The 25,694-nt window shown below is 37.3% G+C and overlaps 2 protein-coding genes across 2 annotated transcripts in view; one reads left to right on the top strand and one right to left on the bottom strand.

The window, feature by feature from the left end:
* Window positions 1–4,840, bottom strand: part of DDB1 (damage specific DNA binding protein 1) — a 33,902-nt gene extending 29,062 nt beyond the window's left edge. The window contains exons 1-3 of the mRNA XM_070767102.1: window positions 4,562–4,840; window positions 4,239–4,387; window positions 1,425–1,541 (exon numbers count right to left, since the gene is read on the bottom strand). Coding sequence (XP_070623203.1) covers window positions 1,425–1,541; window positions 4,239–4,387; window positions 4,562–4,622 — 327 coding nt within the window. The 5' untranslated portion in view covers window positions 4,623–4,840. The remainder of the gene's footprint in view (window positions 1–1,424; window positions 1,542–4,238; window positions 4,388–4,561) is intronic.
* On the top strand, window positions 4,647–25,347 carry TKFC (triokinase and FMN cyclase). Its single transcript, XM_070767115.1, has 18 exons — window positions 4,647–4,811; window positions 5,137–5,328; window positions 9,686–9,875; window positions 10,044–10,154; window positions 10,231–10,412; window positions 12,101–12,179; window positions 12,626–12,715; window positions 12,825–12,859; window positions 12,933–13,017; window positions 13,884–13,973; window positions 15,762–15,878; window positions 16,223–16,342; window positions 18,131–18,268; window positions 19,786–19,892; window positions 20,525–20,628; window positions 20,985–21,018; window positions 22,988–23,077; window positions 23,581–25,347. The coding sequence occupies exons 2-18, from the start codon at window positions 5,323–5,325 to the stop codon at window positions 23,737–23,739; spliced, it is 1,737 nt and encodes a 578-aa protein (XP_070623216.1). The 5' UTR covers window positions 4,647–4,811; window positions 5,137–5,322; the 3' UTR covers window positions 23,740–25,347.
* The last annotated feature ends 347 nt before the right edge of the window (window positions 25,348–25,694 follow it).

The raw sequence follows: 25,694 nt of genomic DNA, 5'->3' as shown, positions 1-25,694 counted from the left end.
TTGCAAAATTTTGTCTCAAGAACACATATTCTACCATTTGAAAAATATTATACTAAACTAACTAAAATACAACTTAGAAATGCAATGGTTATTTTTTACATGTCAATAGTATTTAAATACTATTTAAATGTAGGGTTTTTTAAAAAAATAATAATTAGAATAAATGTCCCTAGCCTTTACATAACTCACAAGAGTGAGTTATGTAAATACAAGTTATATAATAATACAACTTATGCAACTTATAAATAATCCTTCTCTGCCAGCTATGTTAAGCACATATTTTTTCCAGTCTTGAAGAAAAGGTAAGCTATTGCACTCAGTCAGTGAATGGCTTCCAGAAACTTCAGAAGGATAATGTAAAATAAGTAATCTTACTTGAATTTGGAACTGGAAGGTGAATGGTAGGATAGAACATAGGAGTATCTGAAACATAACTAAACTATTAATATAATCCCTCCTTACTCTAAACATGATAAATGACCATGTTTTTAAATACTACAAATAGACAAGGACAGTGCAATTATAAAAATAATGGATCCTCCCTGTCACATTTGCATGGAGGGGAGATACAACTGAGAAGTCTGACTGAGCTCCAATTAGTACAATATAAAACAGGGAGAAAAGAAATGAGGATAGATTTGTTCAGTTACTAACAATAGGTAATTTTTTAAATTCCGACGCTGGTTTTTCAAAGAAAGGGCCCTTAAATACGGTAATAAGTGAATGCTTAAAATAAAAGTCCTATTAGGTCAGGTAGAGATCAGCTAAATTAAGCAACCCCTTTTTCACAATTATTATTACTATTATATTGTTTTTGTTATTGTTGTGAGCCGCCCCAAGTCTTCAGAGAGGGGCGGCATACAAATCTAATAAATTATTATTATTATTATTATTATTATTATTATTATTATTATTATTATTATTATTATATGCCTTTGGGGAGGGTAAAAGCAGAAAACCAAGACAAGTAACCACTTGAATGATTTTTGCTGCATATAAAAATGCCTTGTTTATAAGTTGCCTTTATGCAGAATAATTTTTTTATGTAGAACAAAATTCTAACAACTGAGAGGTTGTAAATATTTTTTTCTTGAAATATATTCAATGAAAATATGTTATTCAATCTCATAGCAAGGACAAATGTATTTTTAATTACACATCACTAGAAGGAAACAAAGACTTAATGGGAAAGTAGGAATTTAACAGTGCCCAGTCAATAATTTGATAATAAAAAGACAAGCTTAATCTCAATTGTTAAATTGCACTATTCATTAGTTTCAACACATAAAAATTATATTATTTACATTACTTAACTTGGAATATACATTATCCAAAAGTTCAAACTCAGTTTATAAAACATACAAAAACTGTTGCCTGGTCCTGAATCACAATGTATCCATTATACTTAGTGCATTTTCCTTTACCTGCACATTGCCATGGGCTCTGGTGATGATGTCAATGTTCTCGCCACTTTGTTTATACTCAAGAATGCAAGCATTATATTTTGCTGTCAAAATAAAGAGCAAATCCTTGCTTTCCCCCTAGGGAGAAAGGGGAAAAAAAGTTTTAGCTAGAAAAGAAAAAAAACCACTCCACATTCTGCAACATTTTAGGAACAAGATATTATTCCATTTGTAAAATGTGTATCTCAAATGAAAAATGACTGAAATATAGATGCTTTTGCTTATCACAACTTCCTAGATATTAGTGCTGCATTAAGCATTTTCTTCTGCACCTGCACATAAATAAGCTCCTCCAAAAAGTATTTAATCATAAAGTATATTAATTAGTTTCATGGGAAACACAATATCAATTCATTCATCAAAGAACATGAGAAGCACCAGAGCTGTTGATGTTCAAGTTGCAACAAACAGATGCAAACATTTTACCTCAAAGGTTATTCAAATAGACAGGCCATACAGCATAGTTGTTTTTGAAATACTGTACAGACTTCCAAACATTGGTTGAAAAGATTACTGTTGATAACAGCTTAACATACATATGTCTTTTCCTTCAAATATCACCCTTAAAAAGACCAAGTTCTCAGTTTTATTGATACTCAGCAGAAGTGCAGCATAACATACTTATTTACCTAGTGAGGTTTATATACCGCCCAATTCCATTGGACTCTGGGTAGCTCACAATAGTAACAAGAATTAAAACACGTATAAAGAGGTTACAATATCAGCAATAAAATATTTTAAAACCTATTAATAATCCTACAAAAACATATTGGAGTAATATGGTAAATTTCCAAGTCCAATCATGACTATATGAAAAAAATGAATCACCCAGAAGAACATACTCCGTCCACATGAGGTCCACGCAATTTACTAATAGAATGGCTTGCCTGCAACCATCACAACATGCTCAATTCCAACAGGCCACCAGTACCTAAAAAAATAAAGCCTTTGCATCCCTGAATTTTTCAAAGGCTTCCTTCCCAGTGTAAACAGATTAATAAACTGAAATTTTAACAAAACAACATCCCTCCCTCCACCTGGCTAGCAAGCCACAATGCCAGGTTTTTCACCTGGAAGTTTGCATTCCCCAGAGATGTCCCCAACTGGATTTTTTAACCAGCATGAGGATCGAAACCAACACACCTTTTTCTGATCGAGCCCCAAACCAATCCACTCCAGGAATCCCTTTCTGGGACAGAACAGAATAGAATAGAATTCTTTATTGGCCAAGTGTAATTGGACCAGTGTTTTGTTTCTCAATTATTTTCTGTTACACACACACACACACCAGGAAGAAGTAAACATTTTGCGCCCTCTCCCAACTCTCTGCCAGGACGATTATTTGCAATATTCAGCACATTTTCACATTTCACGCAGTTTATCAGCGTGACTGAGATGTAATGTGTTTAAGTGACACCTTAATTTATTTAGCTTCATGCTGTCCGCTGCCAACATTTTAGACACAGTAAACATAATGGTCTTTCCTCATCTATCACCATAGTCACAGTGAAGCCAAGTGCTATATATGCTTCGTCATATTTCCTCATCTTAGCTTTTGGGAGACTTACGTTTTTCTCATTATCTCCGTCTCTCACCTCCTTTCTTTTCATCCCTGTAAAATATTTTTCCATGGCGTCTCTTAAGGGTTTGTTATATGCACTTCATATCTCCTACTCTGTGCTGTGTGCTATTGTTTGGTGCAAAAAACCTCTACTCCCTGCAGCAAAAAAAGCAAAGCCCTTGGGGTCACACACACCCCTAGTATTGCTCCATGCCCCTCCCAGGGGGGCCGTCCCACCATTTGAGAAGCACTGGATTTGTTCACACAAGGAATTTGCCATTAGTGCATATGCTTTCAGTGTACATAGAAGAAAAGATACATTTGTCAAGAATCAAGAGGTACAACACTTAATGATTGTCATAGGGGTCAAACTAAATATGAGCCAGCAATGTGCAGCAGTGGCTAAAAAGGCCAACACAATCCTAAGCTGTATTAACAGAGGGAATACACTCCAAGACCAGGGAAGTATTAATACCACTCTATAACACCCTGGTCAGACCATATCTGGAGTACTACATTTAGTTCTGGTCACCACACTTCAAAAGAGACATTGAAACTCTGGAGAAGGTGCAGAAAAGAGCAACCAAAATGATTAGGGGATTAGAAACCAAGACTTATGAAGAGAGATTGCTGTAACTGGGCATGGATAGCCTAGAGAAAAGAAGGGCCAGTGGGGGACATGATAGCAGTCTACAGGTACTTGAGGGGTTGTCAGAGAGGAGGGGGTCACTCTATTTTCCAGGGCACCAGAGGGCCAGATGAACGGTTGGAAGGTGACCAAGGAGAGATTCAACCTGGAGATAAGGAAGAACTTCCTGATGGTCAGAGCGATCAACCAGTGGAACGGCCTGCCAGCGGTGGTTGTGAACTCCCCAATTTAGGACATTTTCACAAGGAGATTGGACTGTCATTTGGCTGGGGTGCAGTAGGATTTCCTGCTTAAGCAGGGGTTTGGACTTGATGACCTGCAAGGTCCCTTTCAACGCTAATAAATAAATAAAAATAAATAAATAAGCAATCGGGATACATTATTAATAAAAATCTTAAGGTTATAAACAACAAGTTACAGTCATAAGTGGGAAATGGGTGATAGGAATGAGGAGAAAAAACAGTGCAAACTCAGAGAGCCGTAAAGAATCGAGGCATATTATCCCGGCCAAGCCAAAGGGTGCCCAGCGGCCGCGCTACCCTACGGGAGGGGGAGCGATGCTCACCTTGGGGCGGAAGAGCTCCATGACGGCGATCTTGCCGTACATGCCCACCTCTTTGACGGGCCGCAGCCCTTCGGCGGTGACCACATAGATCTCAAGGCGGGTGTTCTTGGCGATCAACAAGTTGAGGTCCTCCGCGGAGGTGAAGTGACCTGAGGCGAAGAGAAAAGGCCGCGGGGTGAAGGCGCTCCGGTTGGCAGAGGCCAAAGCCGGAGAGGCGCGGAGTCCCGCGCCCTCCTCCTCCTTTCATTCCCCCACCACCACCCACGCCGCCCGCTCACCGATCCCGGGAAAGCAACCCCCCCCCCTCCTTCCCAAACCGTTACCGGTGACGCAGCTGTTGACGGCCGTGGGCTTCTGTGCGGTGACCACGTAGTTGCACGACATAGCGAGGCCGGGAGCGAGGCGGAAGGGGAGAACCGGTGGGCGCCGAGCGCAGCCTTGGAGGGCCCACTACCGCCCTCAATGGCACCAGTGAGAAACCGCCAGCACCCCAGAGCGCCGTCGTCGCGCGGTGCACGACGGGGGGAAAAAAAACCCAGCACGCCGAGAGTATCGCGGAGCTTTTTGTAACCGGTGCGAGCGAGAGCGCCCCCTTCCGGCTCGAAGACAGGAAGCGGATTTGGGAGGACGGGATGGTGCCCTTATCTCATGCGCGTGCGCCGTCCTAATCGAAGTCGGACGGGAAACGGTGTTGTGGTGCGCCCCCTAGAGGTGGGTGGGTGGGGAACGGGCACAAAATACTGCTAAATATGTTAGTTAGGCCATCCCCCTTTGGACTCCAGCGCGAGCTCCCCCTTGTTCCTTCCTTAGCGGTGCGTAGCGACCCCCGCGGCCAACTGCCAGAGCTCGCGCTGGGCCCAGCCAATGAACTGCTGCTTTTTCCTCTTTTCCTTGGCAGGCGGCGCGCGTGTCTCAAAACTCTGGGCCAGCGCAATATTTACATTCCCGCCGGGCCAAAGTCCGTGGAGGGTCCTCGTGGGCTCAGCTCGGCCTCCTCTTCGATCCGTTCTGTCGGAAAGGTGGTTCTTATTGTGGCGCCCAGGTGCTTTGCTGGCTGGCTTTTAGAACTGAAACCCGGGACACCATGCAGGTGAGACCTGATATTTTGGGTTTGAGGGAGAAGACTGGGATGCTAAAACCTATGTATGGAGGCCAAAACATACGAAGAATGGGCTGTTTTTTATTTATTTAGAAAATGTATATTTCCACCTATATGCAAGTGGTGACTGAAAAGCAGTTTATAGGAATATAAAATCATATATTAAGAAATAAAAGTAATATAAGAAAACTATCAAATAATAAATTAATAAAATAATATAATATGTTGTTCTGAGCTCCAAGCTTGGTAATTTGGTTGCAGACGTTTTTGTCACCATTTGAGGAGACACTGTCAGTGTGCTTTCAATTAACAATTGAATTAACAATTTGACAATTCTAAGTGCACTGATAATGTCTCCCCGAATGGTGATGAAAAATTTGCAACCAAATCACCAAGCTTAGAGCTCAGAACAACAGTAACTACCAATGCAATCTACTAATATTCAAATATATTTCAACATATGAAGAACGGTTGCAGGAACTTGGTGTATCTTGTCTGCTAAAAAGGATTGGGGTGACATGAAGGCAATGTTCCAATAATTGAGGGGGTAGGGATCAACCTATTTTTCAAAGCACCAGAAGGCAAGAGGAGAAACGATGGATGGAAATTAATCAACCTAGGACCAAGGAAAAATTTCCTAACGGTGAGAGCAATCAATCAATGGATGCACTTGTCTTCAGAAGTTGTGAGTGTGCCATCACTGGACACTTTTAAGAAGAGATTGGACAGACACTTGTCTGCAATGGGATAAGGTCTTCTGCTTGAGCTGGGGATTGAACTAGAAGACCTCTAAGGTCCCTTCCAACTCTGTTTTTTATGTATTTATTCAATTTGTATGCCACCCAGCTCCCTAGGCCCAGGGACTCTAGGCAGCTCACAACCAAAAATAAAACATACAATAATATTAAACCTCTAACAACAATTTAAATCCAACAGTTAAAAGCTATGTAAATGTAAATGTTTCCAAATGTAAAATAATGCACTTGGGGAAAAGGAATCCTAAATCTGAGTATTGCATTGGCAGTTCTGTGTTAGCAAAAACTTCAGAAGAGAAGGATTTAGGGGTAGTGATTTCTGACAGTCTCAAAATGGGTGAACAGTGTGGTCGGGCGGTAGGAAAGGCAAGTAGGATGCTTGGCTGCATAGCTAGGGGTATAACAAGCAGGAAGAGGGAGATTGTGATCCCCTTATATAGAGCGCTGGTGAGACCACATTTGGAGTACTGTGTTCAGTTCTGGAGACCTCACCTACAAAAAGATATTGACAAAATTGAACGGGTCCAAAGACGGGCTACAAGAATGGTGGAAGGTCTTAAGTATAAAACGTATCAGGAAAGACTGAATGAACTCAATCTGTATAGTCTGGAAGACAGAAGGAAAAGGGGGGACATGATCGAAACATTTAAATATGTTAAAGGGTTAAATAGGGTTCAGGAGGGAAGTGTTTTTAACAGGAAAGTGAACACAAGAACAAGGGAACACAATCTGAAGTTAGTTGGGGGAAAGATCAAAGGCAACATGAGAAAATATTATTTTACTGAAAGAGTAGTAGATCCTTGGAACAAACTTCCAGCAGACGTGGTTGGGAAATCCACAGTAACTGAATTTAAACATGCCTGGGATAAACATATATCCATCCTAAGATAAAATACAGGAAATAGTAAAAGGGCAGACTAGATGGACCAAGAGGTCTTTTTCTGCCGTCAGTCTTCTATGTTTCTATGTTTCTATGCATACCATTTATGGCCAGATCTCGATGGTACACCATCAGATCAACTGTCCCAAGCTTGCCAGAAAAGCCAGATCTTTACCGCTTTCCAGAAGGCCAGTAGGGTGGGGAAAGTCCGAATCTCAGGAGGTAGCTGATTCCAGACAGCTGGTGCTGCCAAGAGAAGTCCTACCCCACGGATCCACCAGCCAACACTGTTTAGCTGACAGGACCCAGAGAAGACCAACTCTAGTTGCTGGGAGCTATGTGGTAGAAGGCAGTCTCGAAGATAGTCTGCCCTAAGCCATGTAAGGCTTTAAAGGTAATGACCAACACCTTGAATCAAATCTGTGCCCCCATCTGCTTCTGTTTGCACACTCAGCAGAGAGGGCTATAGTCATTGCTCCTGGCTCTCCAAACTACTCTAACTCCACTCCCTCCATCCTCAACCCCCCACCCCCACCCTGATATAAAAATCTAAACTATGAGTTACAGCAGATGGTAAAAACTAGTAAAATTCTGTACTAAAATATGTTATAAATACAAGCCTCAATGACTTCAAGGGTAGTCTGTAAAACAAATGTCTGTAGGTAGATTGTAAGGAGTTTTGTGGGAAAGATAATATCCCTGCTGAAGTTTTGAAGTGCTGCAAATAATTCATCCCCACGGAACTGCATGCAATCTTCTCTCTCTTTTCAAGGGAAAGTGGAGTACTGCAGGACTTGAAGGATACAAATATTATCACACTGTATAAGAACAAAGGTGACAGGGGTGACTGTAACAATTACTGTGCCATCTCTCTTCTTAGTGTGGTAGAGAAGCTGCTTGCCCGTGTCATATTGAAGAGGCTCCAGGTGCTTGTAGAGAGAGTCTATCCAGAATCACAGTGTGGATTCGGAACCAATGGGTCCACTACCGATATGGTATTTTCTCTTAGATAGCTGCAGGAGAAATGCAGGGAACGAAGACAGCCACTTTTTGTAGCATTCATAGATTTCACAAAAGCTTTTGACCTGGTTAGTAGGGAAGACCTTTATAAAAATCTCCCCAAGATCAGATGTCCACCCCAACTTCTCAACATCATCAGGTCCTTTCATGAGGAAATGAAAGGCACAGTTGTTTCTGATGGCTTGACATCAGTTTGATATTTGAAGTGGAGTGAAACAGGGCTATGTCCTTGCACCATCTCTATTCGAGATCATCTTTGCTGTGATGCTGAAGCATGCTTTAGGGGTTGTTTATCTCTGGACCAAATAAGATGGAAAACTCTTTAGTGTCTCTAGATTGAGAGCAAAGTCTAAACTCCACCTGAAATGCTTACGGGATTTCCTCTTTGCTGACGATGCTCCCGTTATTGCTCATTCTGCCAAAGACCTTCAATAACTCATTGACTGTTTAAGCAAGGCTGCCAAGATTCTGAATTAACAATCATCCTGAAAGAAATGCAAGTCATAGATCAGGACGTGGATTTGCCTCCCCATATTACAATCTTTGCACAAGAATTGGAGGTCGTCCATGACTTTGTGTATCTTAGCTCAACCATCACCGACATACTCTCTCTAGATACTGAGCTGAATAAATGTATTGGTGAAGCAGCTACCACATTCTCCAGACTCACAAAGAGAGTAGGGCTTAATAAGAAGCTGACATAACAAAGATCCAGATTTATAGGGGATGTGTCCTGAGCATCATATTGCAGCGAGTCTTGGACCCTTTATGCATGGCAAGAGAGAAAGTTGAATATCTTCCATATGCACTGTCTCCCAAAATATCCTTAGCATCATTTGGCATGATAAAGTTCCAAATAATGCAGTCTTGGAATGTGCTGGAATTAGTAGCATGTATACACTATTGAAACAGCAACTTCTTCGCTGGCATGGGCATGTTGTACGAATGGGTGATGTGCGGATTCTGAAAGATCTCCTGTATGGTGAACTAGTGCAGGGGAAATACCCCAGAGGGAGATCACAGCTGCAATATAAGGATATCTGTAAGAAAGATTTAAAGGCCTTGGGAAGGACATTAACAGTTGGGAAATCTTGACCTCTGATTGTTCAGCTTGGAGGCTAAAGATGCAGCTTGGCCTTCTCCATTTCGAGGAGACACTTGTTCAGCAGGCTGAGGCAAAGAGGCAGTCGCAGAACCAGCGAAATCTGGGGTCCGGGCAGGGGACAAGAATGGATCTGCCCTCAGTGTGGAGGGAATTGCCACTCTCGGATTGCCTGTTCTAGGAACTCTTTCTAGAGCACGATACAAGAGTCTTTCAAGACAGAAGGCTGCCAATGGAATGGAATGGATAGACCCTAAGATCCTGACTAAGTCCAAATTCAAATGATGGAATACCTAAAATTCTTCTATCCTGAAATGATTTCCAAGGTTTATATATATGTATTAATAAGCAGCTGTGTAATATTTTGTTTTTAGTAGTGCAAAGTAATCATTAAGAGATGTGCTATTCAAGTAGCATACACAATTTGTATATGTCTTTGTAGAGATCACATTTCAGATCTCAAAGGAGAATCATCATTCATTTTGATATTTAAGTAAATGATTTAATCTTTAAAGCTGTTATCCATGTGGAATTGCTTTCTGTGAAAGGAGGAGTATATGTGAACTCTCTTGTTATATCTCCTTATTTTAGGGCTCCAAGAAACTAGTGAACACAATTCTGAGTTGTGCAGATGATTCATTGACTGGAATAGTAGCTTGCAATCCTAATCTTCAACTTCTCAATGGACATAGAGTGGCATTACGTGCTGACTTAGAAAATATAGAGGGCAAAGTTGCACTTATTTCTGGAGGTGGATCAGGACATGAGCCTGCACATGCAGGTTAGTGGAATGGATTTCTGGAAAGTTTTTCAGTCTTGAATACAAAGTACTTGGACTGAAATTCATTTATCTGATTTATGTTGAGCCTCAGTAGAATCATAGAAAAACCAAGATACAAGATACTCCAAATATAGATACAATACCATCCTGTCTATCATTTTTCCACAGGATACATTGGAAGAGGAATGCTCACTGCTGTGGTCGCTGGTCCAGTATTCACTTCCCCTGCAGTGGGTAGCATTTTAGCAGCAATTAGGACTGTGAAACAAGCTGGAGCAGGTATGGTAGTATTGTTCATGGACTGACATCCCATCTAAATAAGGAACAGAAGACAATTCAATTCTTTCTTTTATAGTTGGGACATTGCTAATAGTGAAGAACTATACAGGAGACCGCCTGAATTTTGGGCTGGCATTAGAACAGGCACAGGAAGAAGATATCTCTGTGGAGATGGTGATAATTGGTGATGACACTGCCTTTGCCACCAAGAAGAAGGCTGGCAGGAGAGGCCTATGTGGCACAGTGCTTGTACATAAGGTAAGAGTCATCCATCTTTGATCTGAAGGCAAATATTGTCGTTGGCTATGCTTTTATTGCATAGGAGCAATATCAAATTACACATTCTGTTGAAAAATGTTACATAATGCCAAGTACTTTGTCTTATTTGTGCTTGCTATTCTGACCACTAAGTTTAGTTTTGAGAATATGGAGAAAATTTTGTAAACTGTTCTGTTTATAATTTATTATTCAGAAAATATAGATAACATTTTTATTTTGTTTCTGCTGATTTTCTTACATTTACAAGAGTTCATACATTTTAGCAAAGCCTTTCTTATTTTTAATTCATTAAAGTACTTGTTAAAACAGAATAATAACTACAGAAAATATAAAAGTAATGGATAAAGAAATATATTATCAGAAAATAAACACAAAATAAACACAGTTTACAATTATGATATTTAAAATACAGTATTTCAGTAATTGATTATATGTAACTATTTCATATCATTTTTAAAAAAATATAACTATAAATCTCTATAAAACTGAACAGGATATTTATTTATTTATTGATTGATTGATTGATTGATTGATTGGATTTGTATGCTGCCCCTCTCTGGAGACTCGGGGCGGCTAACAGCAACAATAAAACAGTGTACAATATTAATCTAATACTAAAAACGATTAAAAACCCATTAATATAAAAACCAAACATACATACATACATACCATGCATAGAATTGTAAAGGCCTAGGGGGAAAGAATATCTCAATTCCCCCATGCCTGACGGCAGGGGTGGGTTTTAAGTAGCTTACGAAAGGCAAGGAGGGTGGGGGCAATTCTAATCTCTGGGGGGAGTTGGTTCCAGAGGGCCGGGGCCGCCACAGAGAAGGCTCTTCCCCTGGGTCCTGCCAAGCGACATTGTTTAGTTGACGGGACCCGGAGAAAATCCACTCTGTGGGACCTAACTGTATTAGTGATATTACTATCACCAACTAATTACTTTGAGGATTAATGCGCATAATCATATGAAAATTAATAAAAATCATGTAATTTTCTGCTAATGTTTTAGTTTTATATTTTCTTTTTTATCTGAATAAAACTTAGGTTTTCATAGATAGGTATAGACACAGCTATCATACTATTTCTTTTTCAACATTGTACAAAGCACAGAAAAACAGTAAGAAGTAATGAGAATGAAATTGGAAGCAAACTAAATTGGAGAAGAAAAAAGAAATACTGTATACCATAATTTAATTGTACTAATTACTTTTTTACATTTTAAAATAACTAATAATTGTAATGGTTTTTTGTCATATACTTTTAAATTACAATTCTACACATATGTAATGGAAAATAGTTTTATGAACTTAATGTGTTTATTTCTAAGTATAGATAAAACTAATTTGAGACAGTCCCATGGGGTAGTATGTGGAAATAAAGCCAGTTATAATAAATCCATTTTTTAACAAATGTAATCCTAAAATGATAATGTTCTGTCTTGGAATTATTAAATTTTCAGATATTATTGGAGAGATAGTGTAGAGACTTCAAGTAAATTCTAGCAGAAGGTGCTTTTACTGAATCACAGCTTAACACTTTATTCACAAGCATTGTCCTTACTTTTTAGGAGAAGCATCTCATACTCTTTTGGGTAGAGTATTGAATGTGACCTGTTAAAACTAATATGTTGAGTACATGTAACATTTTTTTCTGTTTATATTTAGGTGGCTGGACACCTGGCTGAGGCAGGTGTCGGTCTGAATGAAATTGTTCGTAGAATTAATGCTGTTGCAGGAACAATGGGTAAATGTTTTTCTAGAATAAGTCTCTGGATTGAATATAAATAATTCCTCTATCTATCTGTCTATCCATCCATCCAAAACAACATGCGACTTTTCCTGCCCTGTTGCTTTGTGGAAGGGAACTTGCTGGCAGGGCAAGTTCCAAGTGGCATTCAGATGACCCCAGGATGCTGCAATTTTCATAAGTGCAAGCCAATTTCCAAGCACTTCAATCATAATCACAAGACTTCAGTGGTATGCAATAGCCATAATGACAGTACCACTCATTCAGTACCAAGACAATTTTCAACAGTTGCTGACCAAATGATTGGTAAGCAAGGATAATGTAGGTAGCAATTAGAATGAGGAAATAACTCACTCTAAATGTTAAATTCCAGTCCCAAATCTTAATAATCAAAAGATGGCTTTTGGTTAGTCATAATCTTTTTATATATTTTATTTGCACAGGTACTCTTGGGATAAGTCTGTCCCCCTGCAGTGTCCCAGGATCCAGACCCACCTTTCAACTTGCAGATGATGAATTTGAGCTAGGTTTAGGTAAGAAAGTGTATATCACTTTTGTCTATCCCCCTTCTTTAGAATGCCATGTTAATTTTTTTATTTAAAAAGGAAACTAACAACTGAAGATATTTTGCTTTATCTGCAGGAATCCATGGTGAAGCAGGTGTGCGCAGAATGAAGGTAAGTTGACTGTGACCCATTTTAACATACCTAGAAGTGCAAGCTTGTCCACTAATACATATCATTTTCACAGATGGCAACAGCAGATCAGATAGTCAACATAATGCTGGATCACATGACCAACCCTTACAATGCCTCTCATGTGCATCTCAGGCCTAGTGAGTAACTTTGGACTGACATACCTATTATTCCTCAAAGTTCTCAAAGGACACTGGTAACTATTTTGGTGTGACTGTTTTTTTAAAAAAATGTAATTAGTGTAATAATTTTTTACCTGAACTGCAGCATTTTTGGTGAATTTACTACAGATATTCCTTGATTTACAGGAATTCTGGAGCCCAGAATTTCTATTATATGTCATCATACCAATAAAGGAGAATATTTGTGGCTCAGGTTTGAACTGAGGGGTCCTTGGTGCTCTCTGGGCTTGCTTGTTTCATTACCCAAACTAAATAACTTCATCAGTGCTCATAAGGGGTCATTATGTCACCATGGTTGCAAGTCAAAGCACCGACATGACTGAACTGATTTTATGACATTATTTGTGGAAGTTACTAAATGAACTGATTAATGAGAAATGAACATTGTCATTAAGCAAACACTGGCCAATAAGCAAGCCCATTGTCCACACCGGCTGCTTTGGAATGAAAATAAATGCTAGTTTCTGGGGGGGAAATGTCATATCCAATACGTAGGATGTTGCAGATGACCATAAATGTTAGCCAGATGTTAAGAGCCCAAATACAATCACATGACTGCAGGGGGGGCATCAGAACTTTGAATTTAGACTGTAAGTACCTTTTGGGGTTTTCACTACCTTCAATGGTCTCAAAGTGAAGATTCATAAATCAAGTATGTGAGTAACAATCCTAGAGTTATTTTGACTGTTGTGACTACCATTATTACATGTACAAACCTAGTGTACTTAAATCATCCTGTGTGTATTAATATTTGCAGATTACGTTTATATTAGACTTCCATTGAAACACCTTTCAATTATATCAATCTTTGCTTTGGCTTTCAGATTCTTCTGTGGTCTTGTTAGTGAACAACCTGGGTGGATTATCCTATCTTGAGTTGAATATAGTAGCGGGGTCTGCTGTTTATTCTCTTGGTAAGTTTTTTTTTAATTGAAAATAAATGAAAATAAACATCCAGCTACCAGTAAAGTATTCACACCTTTGAATGTTTTTCTTACCTCCGCTTTAATTACTTGAGATTAAACTCATTGTTTAATATAAGCAGCCAAATACATTTACTAATTTGTTAATCTAACATGTAAGATTTAATTTAATAAATACACAAATCCTATTTTGAAATAGCTAGACAATGTGCTTCATCAGATAATCATTTTGTCATATGGTACGTCATTTTGCCCCATTAACGGTTACAGGAATCATAGTTATAGTAGCATGTAGGTAATGTTGATAGGAATTAAAACATAACCTGGGTTTCAGCTGCATCATAAATCAACATATAATGTTTAGATCAGCATGACAAGCTGTTTCCAGGCAAATGATAATATCTATATATCTGTATACTGTAGAGGAAGGAAGAAAATGCAGGTACTGTTATTTTGGCCCAGAGTTAATTATATTACCAAGGCACTGAAAGGCAGCAATCCTTGGAATGAGCAAAATGTATTCCTCAAACTGTCTTTCACAGAAATACAATTGGATGCTTCCCCACCAAAACTCATATCCTACTAGAATAAAAGTAGACTTCTTCCATTGGTGTGGAGATAGAAACTCATCCTCCCAACTTGCAAAAGTCTATTCAGTGATATGATTACCATGAAGGGTGTAGCTAAAATTTTGTTCTGGGTTTTGTGGGGGTGGGGTGGTGTTTTGGCTCCATTTCACAGGACTTTAAGACTGAGAAAGGATAAGGCTTGTGTCCAGTGACTCCATTCCCAATTTTATTTTCATATTTTTGTACTTGAATATCACACCACCAAATTTCAGATTTGCCATTGTGAGATTCTCCACTTAAAAAAAAAATTCTAGAACTTTTAAAATTTTGAAATTTTTCATAAGGTCAAATTTATAGGTAGTTGTTTATATACCTACGCATTACTTATCCATACTATTAGGATATTTTTATCTATGGTGATATGTTTACTTGTTTTTTTTCTACACATACTTTTATGATAATCTAATTTTGTATATTCATAACTTGTTTGTAACTTGAATTCACTCTTCAGAAACAAATAACAAAATTTAAGCACAAATTCTTCATGGGGGATCTTGGTAGTAGTATTTTTTTTAATGGCAAGATTTCTCAGCTCCATTTGAAATGCCTTAGTAAATAGATCTGATGTGGATATTGCCTTGCCTCAGGTAGAACTACTCTTATTTGGGAAAGGAGGAAAAATTTAGAGGCTCAGACTTTCCCATGAAATGGGAAAGTATTACTGATGCAGTTCTGATACCTCCAGATTGTTTTAAAGGCCTCTCAGCCCTGCTTATATTCAGGAAAGGTGACGGAGGTGTTTATTAAAAAAAATTGGTGAAAACAATCCATGATCATAACCATAATCATTTAGTTACATAGTTGGATAATGAAACGTCTACAAGAAAACAACTAAGCTCAGAAAGCACCAAGGACCCCACATATCACAATCAATTCTTTTTATGAGGTCTTTGAATCTTATAAAACCCAAGTATTTAATTTCTTCTTGTAGTGACATCACTTTGGAAATTTTATGGACTGGTTTCTTTACTTTTCAGTTGCTTATGTAAGATTAATCTTCTCATGTTTTCCCAAACATTGCATTACTGTATTTAAAATGGATATTTTCATTTTTCTTAATCTTATTCATTCATGAGAGTTATTTATTTTTCCTTATTTTGGTTCTTCATTCTGAAGAATGCTTCAAGTTTTCCTTGCTTCATCATTGCAGAGAGCAGAGGTTTTCATATTGCCCGGACTTATGTTGGTTCCTTTATGACTGCATTGGAAATGGCAGGCGTCTCCCTTACCCTTCTCCAGGTCGATGAAGAACTGTTGATCCTCCTTGGTAATTTTCTTAGATGTTGGTTTTCTTCCCATTGTTTTATTGGGAAAATATATTGTGAGTTAATTGGTCAGAATATATCTATGGAACCATCAGTTCAAGATGGTATTTTGGGCATGCATAATGCAGATGCATAACTAGCACGTACATTTTTATTTTAAATAGTATCTTAGCTAGCTCTCCACTTCTATTATGCTGGATTTGATTACTTGGGGATTGTTCCCAGATGTTTTTATTTTACACAGGAAAAAAAATGGTGGAAACTCTCAACAATTCATTTGTTTATGTTCTTTTGTGAATGTAAAACTATCTTCAATTGTTGTCCACAATTATATTTAAATTCCTAGATTCAGAAACTACAGCGGTTGCCTGGTCAAAACCTGTCAGGATGTCAGTGACAAGAGAGAAAAGAGAGAGGCTAGTACCCAAAGAGTGTTCTCAGGAAGAAGGGCCTGACCCAACAAAAGGTACAGTCTGCAACATCTGTTATAGCTGCAATGTAATTTCTGCTTTGGTAGGTTCATGTCAACAGCTGAGAATGATCCAGGCTTCCAGGTAATGATAGAGACACAGAGTGGAGATAAAAGATCTGAGGCACCATTATATCATGATTGGACAAAAGGACTTAATCAGGGGCATATGTGCAGGTCACTAAGACTTGCATTGCTCTCTTTTCTCTGTTCTCTTTTCCTAGGCCCGTAATTTTCTCTGCTTCTGCCTAGTGCCATAATATTTTTGTGACATAGAACAGATGGATTACATGTATATTATTAGCTTGTGTGACAATAGATAGTGAATTGCCAGAGAACGCTTCTTTCATCTCTCTAGTTCCAATGCTCTGGATAAATGATTTTTGTTTTTGTTTTAATACACCATATTTTCCTTTCAAAAGAATTGCCATTCCAAATCTCTGATCGATGTTCACCCTTAAGAGGGACTTACAATGAAAGGGAAGGGGGAAAACAGTGGCCTGTGATTTTTATCTTCTGTGAGAAGAAGAGAGCCAAAAGCAGCTTCAGGTTGGCAGGTGTTCTTCAAGTTGCAGACTTTTTGAGAAGCTGATTAAGATAAGGAAACACCCTTTCAGAAATTACGCCAGAGCAATCAAATTAATCCTTCCCATTAAAGAACAAGATTTGAAATTAGGTTTTGGTGTATGGTTCTTTATTTCCAACATAGCAATGTTATACCTCTCTCTCTATATATATATAGATATAGTTTAGATTTAGATTTGTACGTAATACATAATATATACGTGTGTGTAACATATTTCTGCATGAAATATTCAACAGAAAAACATAGATAGATTAGATAGATAGATAGATAGATAGATAGATAGATAGATAGATAGATAGATAGATAGATAGAGTTACATATTTTTGCTGATAGTGAAAAGGAAGAGAGCCTTGTATAGATCTATTTTGAGGTTGTTATGCTCTTTTCAGCTAGACATACCCTTAATGGGATTTGAACTTGTAGCCTTCTGCATGCAAGGCAGTTTATATATGTATATATAAACAGTTATTAAAAATAATATTTATTTCTTGCTTAACTATTCATTTTATCATTTTAGGTCACTACAGTATGGCAAAATTAGATAATTTTTATAGAACAAACATGCAGAATATTTAGATTACAGTGATCCCTCGTTTGTCGCGGGGGATGCGTTCCAAGACTACCCGTGAAAAATGAATTTCCATGAAGTAGAGGAAATATTTTTTTAATGTATTTAATGAATATTTGGACTTTTAAAACCCACCCTTTGTGTTAAACAGTCATTCTATAATGTTTCTCAGCTGGAACTACATGTGATATCCTACCAGTTTCTTTAATAGAGTACAGTAGTACTGTAGAAGATTTTTATGAATTTTTAATGGATTTAAAATTTTCAATGGATTTTAGGCCCCTTTGAAAACCCGTGAAATGGCGAATCCGCAAAAGATGAACCGTGAAGTAGCGAGGGATTACTGTACTTCATTTCAAACCCTAGAATATTTCAGTGAATTATCACAAACGTTCTACTTTTTCACCATTGATGAAGTAAATAACATATGAGTCATCCAGTACAGAGTTACATTTCTTTACCAACATTCTGATAAAGTGATTGATTTGGTTAAGTGATCTGTGTAGTTTGATTTTATCTTTTTATTCATATATTCACAAGAAACAGAGGTGAACAGCAGCATCGGTACTTCTGTAAAATAGAGTTTATGAAACATCACCATTATTGTAACAAAAGTTTCCATTCTTTTTAGTGCCATCTTCTCCTCACATGAGATTGATTTTGGAGTATGTGTGCTCTAAAATACTTAGCCTCCAGGAGCAACTCAACGAACTTGACCGTGCTGCAGGTGATGGTGATTGTGGCAACACACATGCACAGGCTGCCATTGGTTAGTTCTCTTATCATACTCTAATCCTTGGAGTCAATTTATATCACGTGACAACCTCACATTTTTCTTTAGAAATTCAGTGTTGAATCCTATTGAGCTCTTTTGCAAAGTTTAGTTTATTTTTGGTTAGAGCAGCGAAAGCGTGAAATACCCTAACCACGGCTACAGAGATAGTAGTACAGTAGTACCTCTACTTATGAACTTAATTCGTTCCGTGACCAGGTTCTTAAGTAGAAAAGTTTGTAAGAAGCAATTTTTCCCATAGGAATCAATGTAAAAACAAATAATGTGTACGATTGGGGAAACAGGGAGGTTGGAGGCCCTGTTTCCTCCCGGGAGATTCCTAGAGAGGCCCCACAGAGGCTTCTCCCCACTTTTTCTGGCTCTGTTTCCTCCCAAGAGATTCCTAGAGAGGCCCCATGGAGGCTTCTCCCTGCCTTTTCCGGTTAGTTTCGGAGGCTTGGGTTTGTAAGTGGAAAATGGTTCTTGAGAAGAGGCAAAAAAAATATTGAACACCCGGTTCTTATCTAGAAAAGTTCGTAAGTATAGACGTTCTTAGGTAGAGGTACCATTGTATTTCAGGTTATGCAGTGTGAACAAATTTTGGCTTTTGTTGCTTGATAAAAAAATAATTTCAACTAAGGTTTAATCTGTATGACCAAAAGAGTAAAGTTTTCTTGCAAAGTATGAACTAGGGGTGGGGGTTGGGGTAGGCGTAATAAAGGTCATAAAGGAAACCTAAATACAATCACATTTGTATGTTTGCTGTATTTAAACAAAGGGCAAATTGGGACGGAAGGGGAAATCAGACCAAAAATCTGATTGATTGATCTTGCAAGAGAGCAAAACAAATTGTTGAAATATTCATAATTCAAAACTAGCTTTGGGTATGATTACTGTTTTCTCTAAAATAAAAACAATATGGTGAATATGAGCTGTTGCTCTTTCTCTCTCAGCATTGGAGATTACATATTTTCTGAGTTTTGTATTATGGATACATTAAGATTAATAATTTAAAAGTTTGAAAAAGGATTTTTAAATGTTTACTGATTCTGGAATCCTTGGTACCTCTCTGAGCTTGATGGTTTGCTTGTAGATGTTTCACCCTCCAATTATGTAATATCATTAAGACTGTTACCTAGTTTGGTAGTGAAATATCTGGAAGTAAACAACCAAGCTCAGAAACATCAAAGACTCCACAGTTCAACCCTGAGCTCTATAAATTCTTTTCTGATTCTGTTGCTAAATGAATTCTCAAGGGTGTCACTGTTTAAATACAATGTGGGATAAGAAAATGCAAGTTCCCTGCTTCTGGAATCTTTTTGTATCTTTCTTCCTGGTACAGTAAATGATCATATTAAATCATGGATGTCAAGACAGCTGTTTTTAAAAAAACTGATAAGATTCTATTTAATAACACTTCTTGGAACATTGCTTAAAATAAGGTTTTTTTTTAAATCATAAAATGAGTGCCACCCAGAGGATTATCATATGTAACTATGACTATTGCTTTACAGCAATCCAGAATTGGCTAGAAGATAAACCTCTGCCTCAACAACCTTACCAGCTGTTGTCTTCACTAGCCAAATTGCTCCTGGAAAAGATGGGGGGCTCTTCAGGAGCTGTGAGTGTTGGCCAATTGAATTCGCTGTTAGTTGAAAATGAAAGGCAAATAGAACTACTAGATCTGGAAGAAAACAGCTAGAAATTGAAAACAGTTTTTCAATTACTAGTTTAATTGAAGGCAGGTTTTCTCAAAAAAGAAAATAAAATAAAAACAAAGCAAGTTAGGACCTTGGTAGTACTTGAATGTACTTCAATTTGTGAAATTGAAATAATATCTGAAAAGAAGGCAATATCAAATCTCTCCATTTTGTTGTGTGCATAAAAAGTGTACATAGATTTTTCCAAATTACTAGGAATCAAGTTTTAATTTATGGATTAAGAAATATAATCACATAAACATGAAAATCTGCATTTATAATAATTTTGCCTTTTAGGAAAACTGGCAGAAAAATGAAACATTCCAATTTATAGTTGAATCTGATATCTAATTTAATAGACTACAGTAAAACAACATACTACTTTATAAATTGGAAAAACTGAGGACTTCTTAGATCTAAAGATGGAAGAATGTACAAAACAAGACACTATATTTTGTAATCCTGAAATTCTATATATTTTACTATTTTTTTCATTTAAGCCATGTAATGTACAACACAGCAGATACTTAGAATACATTTATTTCATTTGCAGCTCTATGGATTATTTCTGACAGCAGCTGCTCAGGCTTTACGGACTGATGATGACATAGCAGCCTGGTCCTTAGCGATGGATGCTGGAATTAGTGCTATGATGCGGTGAGCATAACTTCAATTATAACTGATGAAGTGTTCCTTTATTATTTGATAACATTTCATGTATTTTCACATGTAAGAGTGGCATCATTTTTATAGAAAATAAATGAGGGCTACTGTGAGGAAATATCATTCATGTATATGATATGATCCCAGTCACTTTATTTCATCATCTTGTTAATATGGTTCTCAGTTTCTCCTTCAAACTACAATATTTTCTATGATTTGTTTAATTGTTTGAAAAAGCAAGCCCAATTTTTACAAATATGCTATATGAACTACCCATGGTGTACAAGATTGATGGAGTTGTATAACCAAAATATTGTAGAAACTATACTATTAAATATTTCCTCTGACAGGTATGGAGGAGCTGTACCAGGAGACAGAACCATGGTAAGAAATTTATCTTATTATCCTTATTGACTTTGAGTTTCTTCTGTTAGTACCATGATGGCAGCCATATTTTATTTCCTTCACTAGCTATACTAATTGCAGATAACAACATATGTGATGCCAGTAGAGTTATTAATGGGATTATTTACAGCTATGAGGGGGCTTTATTGACATAAGGGAGTGATAATCACTGCTGCAGGATTAGCAATAGCAGTGGCACTTAGACCTATATACTGCTTCATAGTGCTTTACAACCCTCTCATAAACTGCTTACAGGGTCAGCATATTGCCTCGAACAATCTGGGCCCTCATTTTACCCACTTCAGAAGCATGGGAAGGCTAAGTCAATCTTGACTGGTCAAGATCAAACTCCTGGCAGTGGGCAGAATTAGCCTGCAATACTGCATTGTAACTACTGCGCCACTACAGCTTCTTGAAGTGTGCTTAATATTCCAAGGTGAAATTAGCCCCTTCAGGTGTTCTGAACCTAGAGTAACTTTCCAATTTAAAATTATTAGGATCAAGACAAAATGAAGTAACTAATTCCTCATTGTTATGACTGTTCCTACAACCTGCAATTAGTTTTTCAAAAAGTCATTAGTTTAATCCATTAACCAATAAAACAGCAGTTATTAGTTTTATAATTGTTATCATTGTTGGAGAAAAAAGTGGGGAATGGATGTAAAGAATAATTAAACATTGAAAATTAGTTTGGATGTCAGAAATAGATTTCTGACTACTTAAATAGGGCTGCTTTTGAGATCTTTCTTACAGAAAGCTAAGATTCATATCTCTAATACATTAATTCTGTGTATTCTACAGATGTACTCTTCTTCAGTACTCATGTTGCTTTTAGTCACATTTTCAGGCCCCCAAGTTCCTTTTTGATCTATATAAAAGAACAGAGTTCTGGGTACTATACATCACAAACTATACTATTTATTCTGGCAATGGATATTTCAGAGATGTCCTGTACTGTTTTTTCAGTTATATTTTTACCAAGATTCTTCATGGCAAGACTTTATTAAATATATACTAAATATTAAATCTCCAGGGGCATATTAGTTTTGTAAGTATTGCCTCATACATTGTAATTGTAAGTATTGCCACCACCCTGAGTCGCTTCAAGAAGGGCAGCATAGAAATCTAATAAATAAATAGACAAAATTAATTTTACATATGTACAGGTTGTCCTTTCCAGTGGATCATGACCATTAATTCAGTAACCATTTAAAGTTATAACAGTGCTGATGGAATGGTAGTTATGACTGGTCCTCAAAGTTCGTTGCAGTGCTCCCAGAGTTAGATGATCAAAATTGGGCGCTTAGCAGCCCACCTGCAATTATGACCATAGCACGTGCTTCAGCTCCCTTCCCAACTTTCCCCCATCTCTGCCCTTCAGGCTGCCCTTCACTTTGCCATCTACCTGTAACCCTGCTGACCTTTAACATCTTCCTCCTACTGCTGCCAAGGTTGGCCAAGTTATTTGTGATGTTCCCTTTTGACTTCCACCAAGCAGAGTCAATGGGGAAGCCAGCAGGGAAGGTCACAAGGCTCTCCTGCCCACAGCATTCTCTGGACCCATGAGTAGTCTTCTCAAGGCTTCCCATATTCCTTGTCTGGGACTTCCTCTGCTTTCTTCTTGCTGACCTTCACAGACCTGGGGTTATCACCAAGTGATATGCTCACATGATGTTTTGGTTTAGTTACATTGTTTAGCAATGGCATTCCTGGTCCCACTTGTCATTGTAACCTGAGGACTACTTATTCAGCATTTTTCTCTCTCTCCCTTTTTTTTCTGGTTAGCATTTTCCCTGTATGAGCCAGCACTTCCAACTGAAAATGTTTATAATTATTATCAGTTATAGCAAATCCTGGGAATTTCCTTCAAAGGTTTTTGTTCCTGTCCAATAAAGAATACTATATGTTGCCACTATTGTTTGTCTAATATTCCTCGTTTCTTGCCTAGCTGGATTCACTCTGGGCTGCTGCAAAAGAACTCAAAGCTTTGAAGAGCCCAAAGGCTGATTTGATGGAGGTTCTGTCCAAGGCTGTAAATGTAAGTTTATTAGCATACATGCAATTCAGAGTTAGTAACTTTTGCATAGTGAGAGCAAAGATGAGGAACATACAGTTTTCTTTCTGTTTCTTTATCGGAGAAGTGCTTCTTCAAGACATAGGAACAGATATGAGGTTAAGCTTTTAGAGCCTTTTGGAAAGGGATCCAGGTCAGGCAAGTCATAAATTTGCATTGCTTTCTGCCAACTCTTAGAAAGGAGCTGTTTTAAAAGATTCTTCTTGCCTCCAGGGTTATAATCACCTAAAGTCCTCCAGCCCTTAAAATCAATAATCAAAAACTATAAATATTAACATATTAAAGACTGTAGCAACAAGAGATCTAAACTCAAAATGACATGTGTTTACAAATCAATATGTGAAACTTTTCTGTATTATATCTAGTCTTATCTGTATAAAGAACAAGTTTGTAGTATGTTGCATGTAGTATGTATGTATGTTGTATGTAGTATGTTGTAGTATGTTTATGTTGCTTTTTTTCTCCAGAAAGCAGAGGCTGCTGCTGAATCTACAAAGAATATGGAAGCTTCCGCAGGCAGAGCCAGTTATATCAGTTCAGCTCACCTAGAACAGCCTGATCCTGGTGCTGTAGCCACTGCAGCCATTCTCCGGGCAGTGTTGGAAGGGTTACAGGCTAAACCATAGTAACTTCATGACATTCTTCCTTAATATAAATCATATTTTAGTACTAGCTTAAATGTCCTATCACTATTCTATCCCTGCTGTGCAGGATTTACTAAATCATGGTACTTTTGGCATGACAAGTTTTATTTTAATTTACAAAGTTTTCTTGCACATCATTTGGTATTGTTCTTGAAACGTCAGGCTTGAGAACCAAGTTGTGTTTATATGTTTGTCTGGAACTCTACGTTTTTTTCATGCTTTTTGGATTTTAACTGTTGCAGGGTCCACTATTCAGTTGTTCAAGTTGTTTTTATGTACTGCATTTCTTTGCTATATGCAAGAGGTGTTTTAAGTTTTGCTGAAGCTATGTAATGGTACATTCAAACAATATTGTAGCAATATAGATTGAACAACAAAGTAAAATGTATGCAAAGATCTTCTAACTGTAGATACCAGGTATATAAATATGCCAGAAACTTTATAAAATACTTCATAAACCATGATTAATAGTCTAGATTTTTTTTTTTAAATGAGCTGCTGAAATCAATATATTGACACAATATATTGCATAGAAATCTCTCTGGCCTCTAAATGAAACAAGATACTTGAATAGTTAAATCCATTCCCTGACCCAGGAGCACAGAGAGCCCCATAATTTCATAGGTGTAATCATCACACTTGTTAAACTACTACATACTTTTTGCATGCAATATAGCTTATGTAAATATGGAACATCAATCTAACTTAGTTTGTATATATGTAGATGCTGAGAAGAATATTGCTATATATTCATAATTGAAATAATCTTCCTTTTAGCCTTGGCAGCAACTCACCATTGTCCTAAGTTGCAGGGATCCTCTTTGGGTACATGGGATCATAAATCTAGATCAGGATTTTTGAACTGCTTACCCTCTGGGCAATATGCTTCAGCTGTTATACAGCCAATTAAAATGTACCCTGCTAGGGATGTTTAGCTAGTACCTAGATAACATAAAAGGAAGCTTGGCAACTAAACCTTCCTTTTTGGAGCTTCATAAATTTGATTATTTACACATGACTTTTTAAAGACTGTCTATTTTGCTTCTGGTGACAGTAAAGATTCATTTTTTATAGGATTTAGCATCCTTAAGGCTGGGACTTAAACATTTTGAGTTATGGTTGGAAATAAGTCAAAAACACTCTTTCAGAATTGTAGAGTATAATTACTCAGGTAACATGCTGGTTAACACATTAGATCTTTTATGTGGTGGGAGGTGAGTGTTATTTTCAGGAGCAGCTATAAAAGAATGCATTATAGTTTAGATTGAAAGAAATTATCAGATATATTTCACTGCCAGCCAAGGATCCGTGTTTGTAAAGGTACAAAAAACCCAAAGTTATTTCATCTAGGTAACTGCAGGCACCGTTTTTAAATATTTTGCTAATAATATGATCAAGAACTCATTCAATATAACCAGAATGAAAGCTAGGTGCACAGTTACAATTAAGTGAAATTACCTGTATTTAAATTGGAAAAAACCTTAATGGTGTTAAGGAAAATTTTCAAAAGGAATGTAGAAGAATAATATACGGTACATAAGATTTTATTCGTTGTCATTTGGTTATTTCAAAATAAAGCATTTAAACTAACTTTGTTTCAAGATATTTGCTTGTTGTGAGCCACTCCGAATCCTCGGAGAGGGGCGGCATACAAATCTAATAAATTATTATTATTATTATTATTATTATTATTATTATTATTAAATTATATTTTTCAGCTTTTTAATACTTCATCTTATTTTAAAATGTAAAAGAAAAGGGAAACCTCCTACTAAGGTTTAAACAAGGTAAATAATGTATGCCTTCTCATTCTAGACATACCACAGATGCAGTTCAAATAAACTAAACTCAGCATGTGAAAAGCAAGGAGATTTAAGGCAGGTTTGAGCATAGTAAACCAAAAATCATTAGTAAACAGTAATTCAAGAATGTTAGTG

This window comes from Erythrolamprus reginae, chromosome 1 (assembly GCF_031021105.1).
Source record: "Erythrolamprus reginae isolate rEryReg1 chromosome 1, rEryReg1.hap1, whole genome shotgun sequence".
In the NCBI taxonomy this organism is placed as follows: Eukaryota; Metazoa; Chordata; class Lepidosauria; order Squamata; family Dipsadidae; genus Erythrolamprus; species Erythrolamprus reginae.
This window is presented reverse-complemented; position numbering and strand designations above follow the sequence as displayed.

What these genes read in the sequence shown, in the direction of transcription:
- TKFC (XM_070767115.1), top strand. An exon ending in CAGGTGTGCGCAGAATGAAG is followed by an intron (nt 12,860 to 12,932) that starts GTAAGTTGACTG and finishes TCATTTTCACAG; the next exon opens with ATGGCAACAGCAGATCAGAT. An exon ending in TCATGTGCATCTCAGGCCTA is followed by an intron (nt 13,018 to 13,883) that starts GTGAGTAACTTT and finishes TTTGGCTTTCAG; the next exon opens with ATTCTTCTGTGGTCTTGTTA.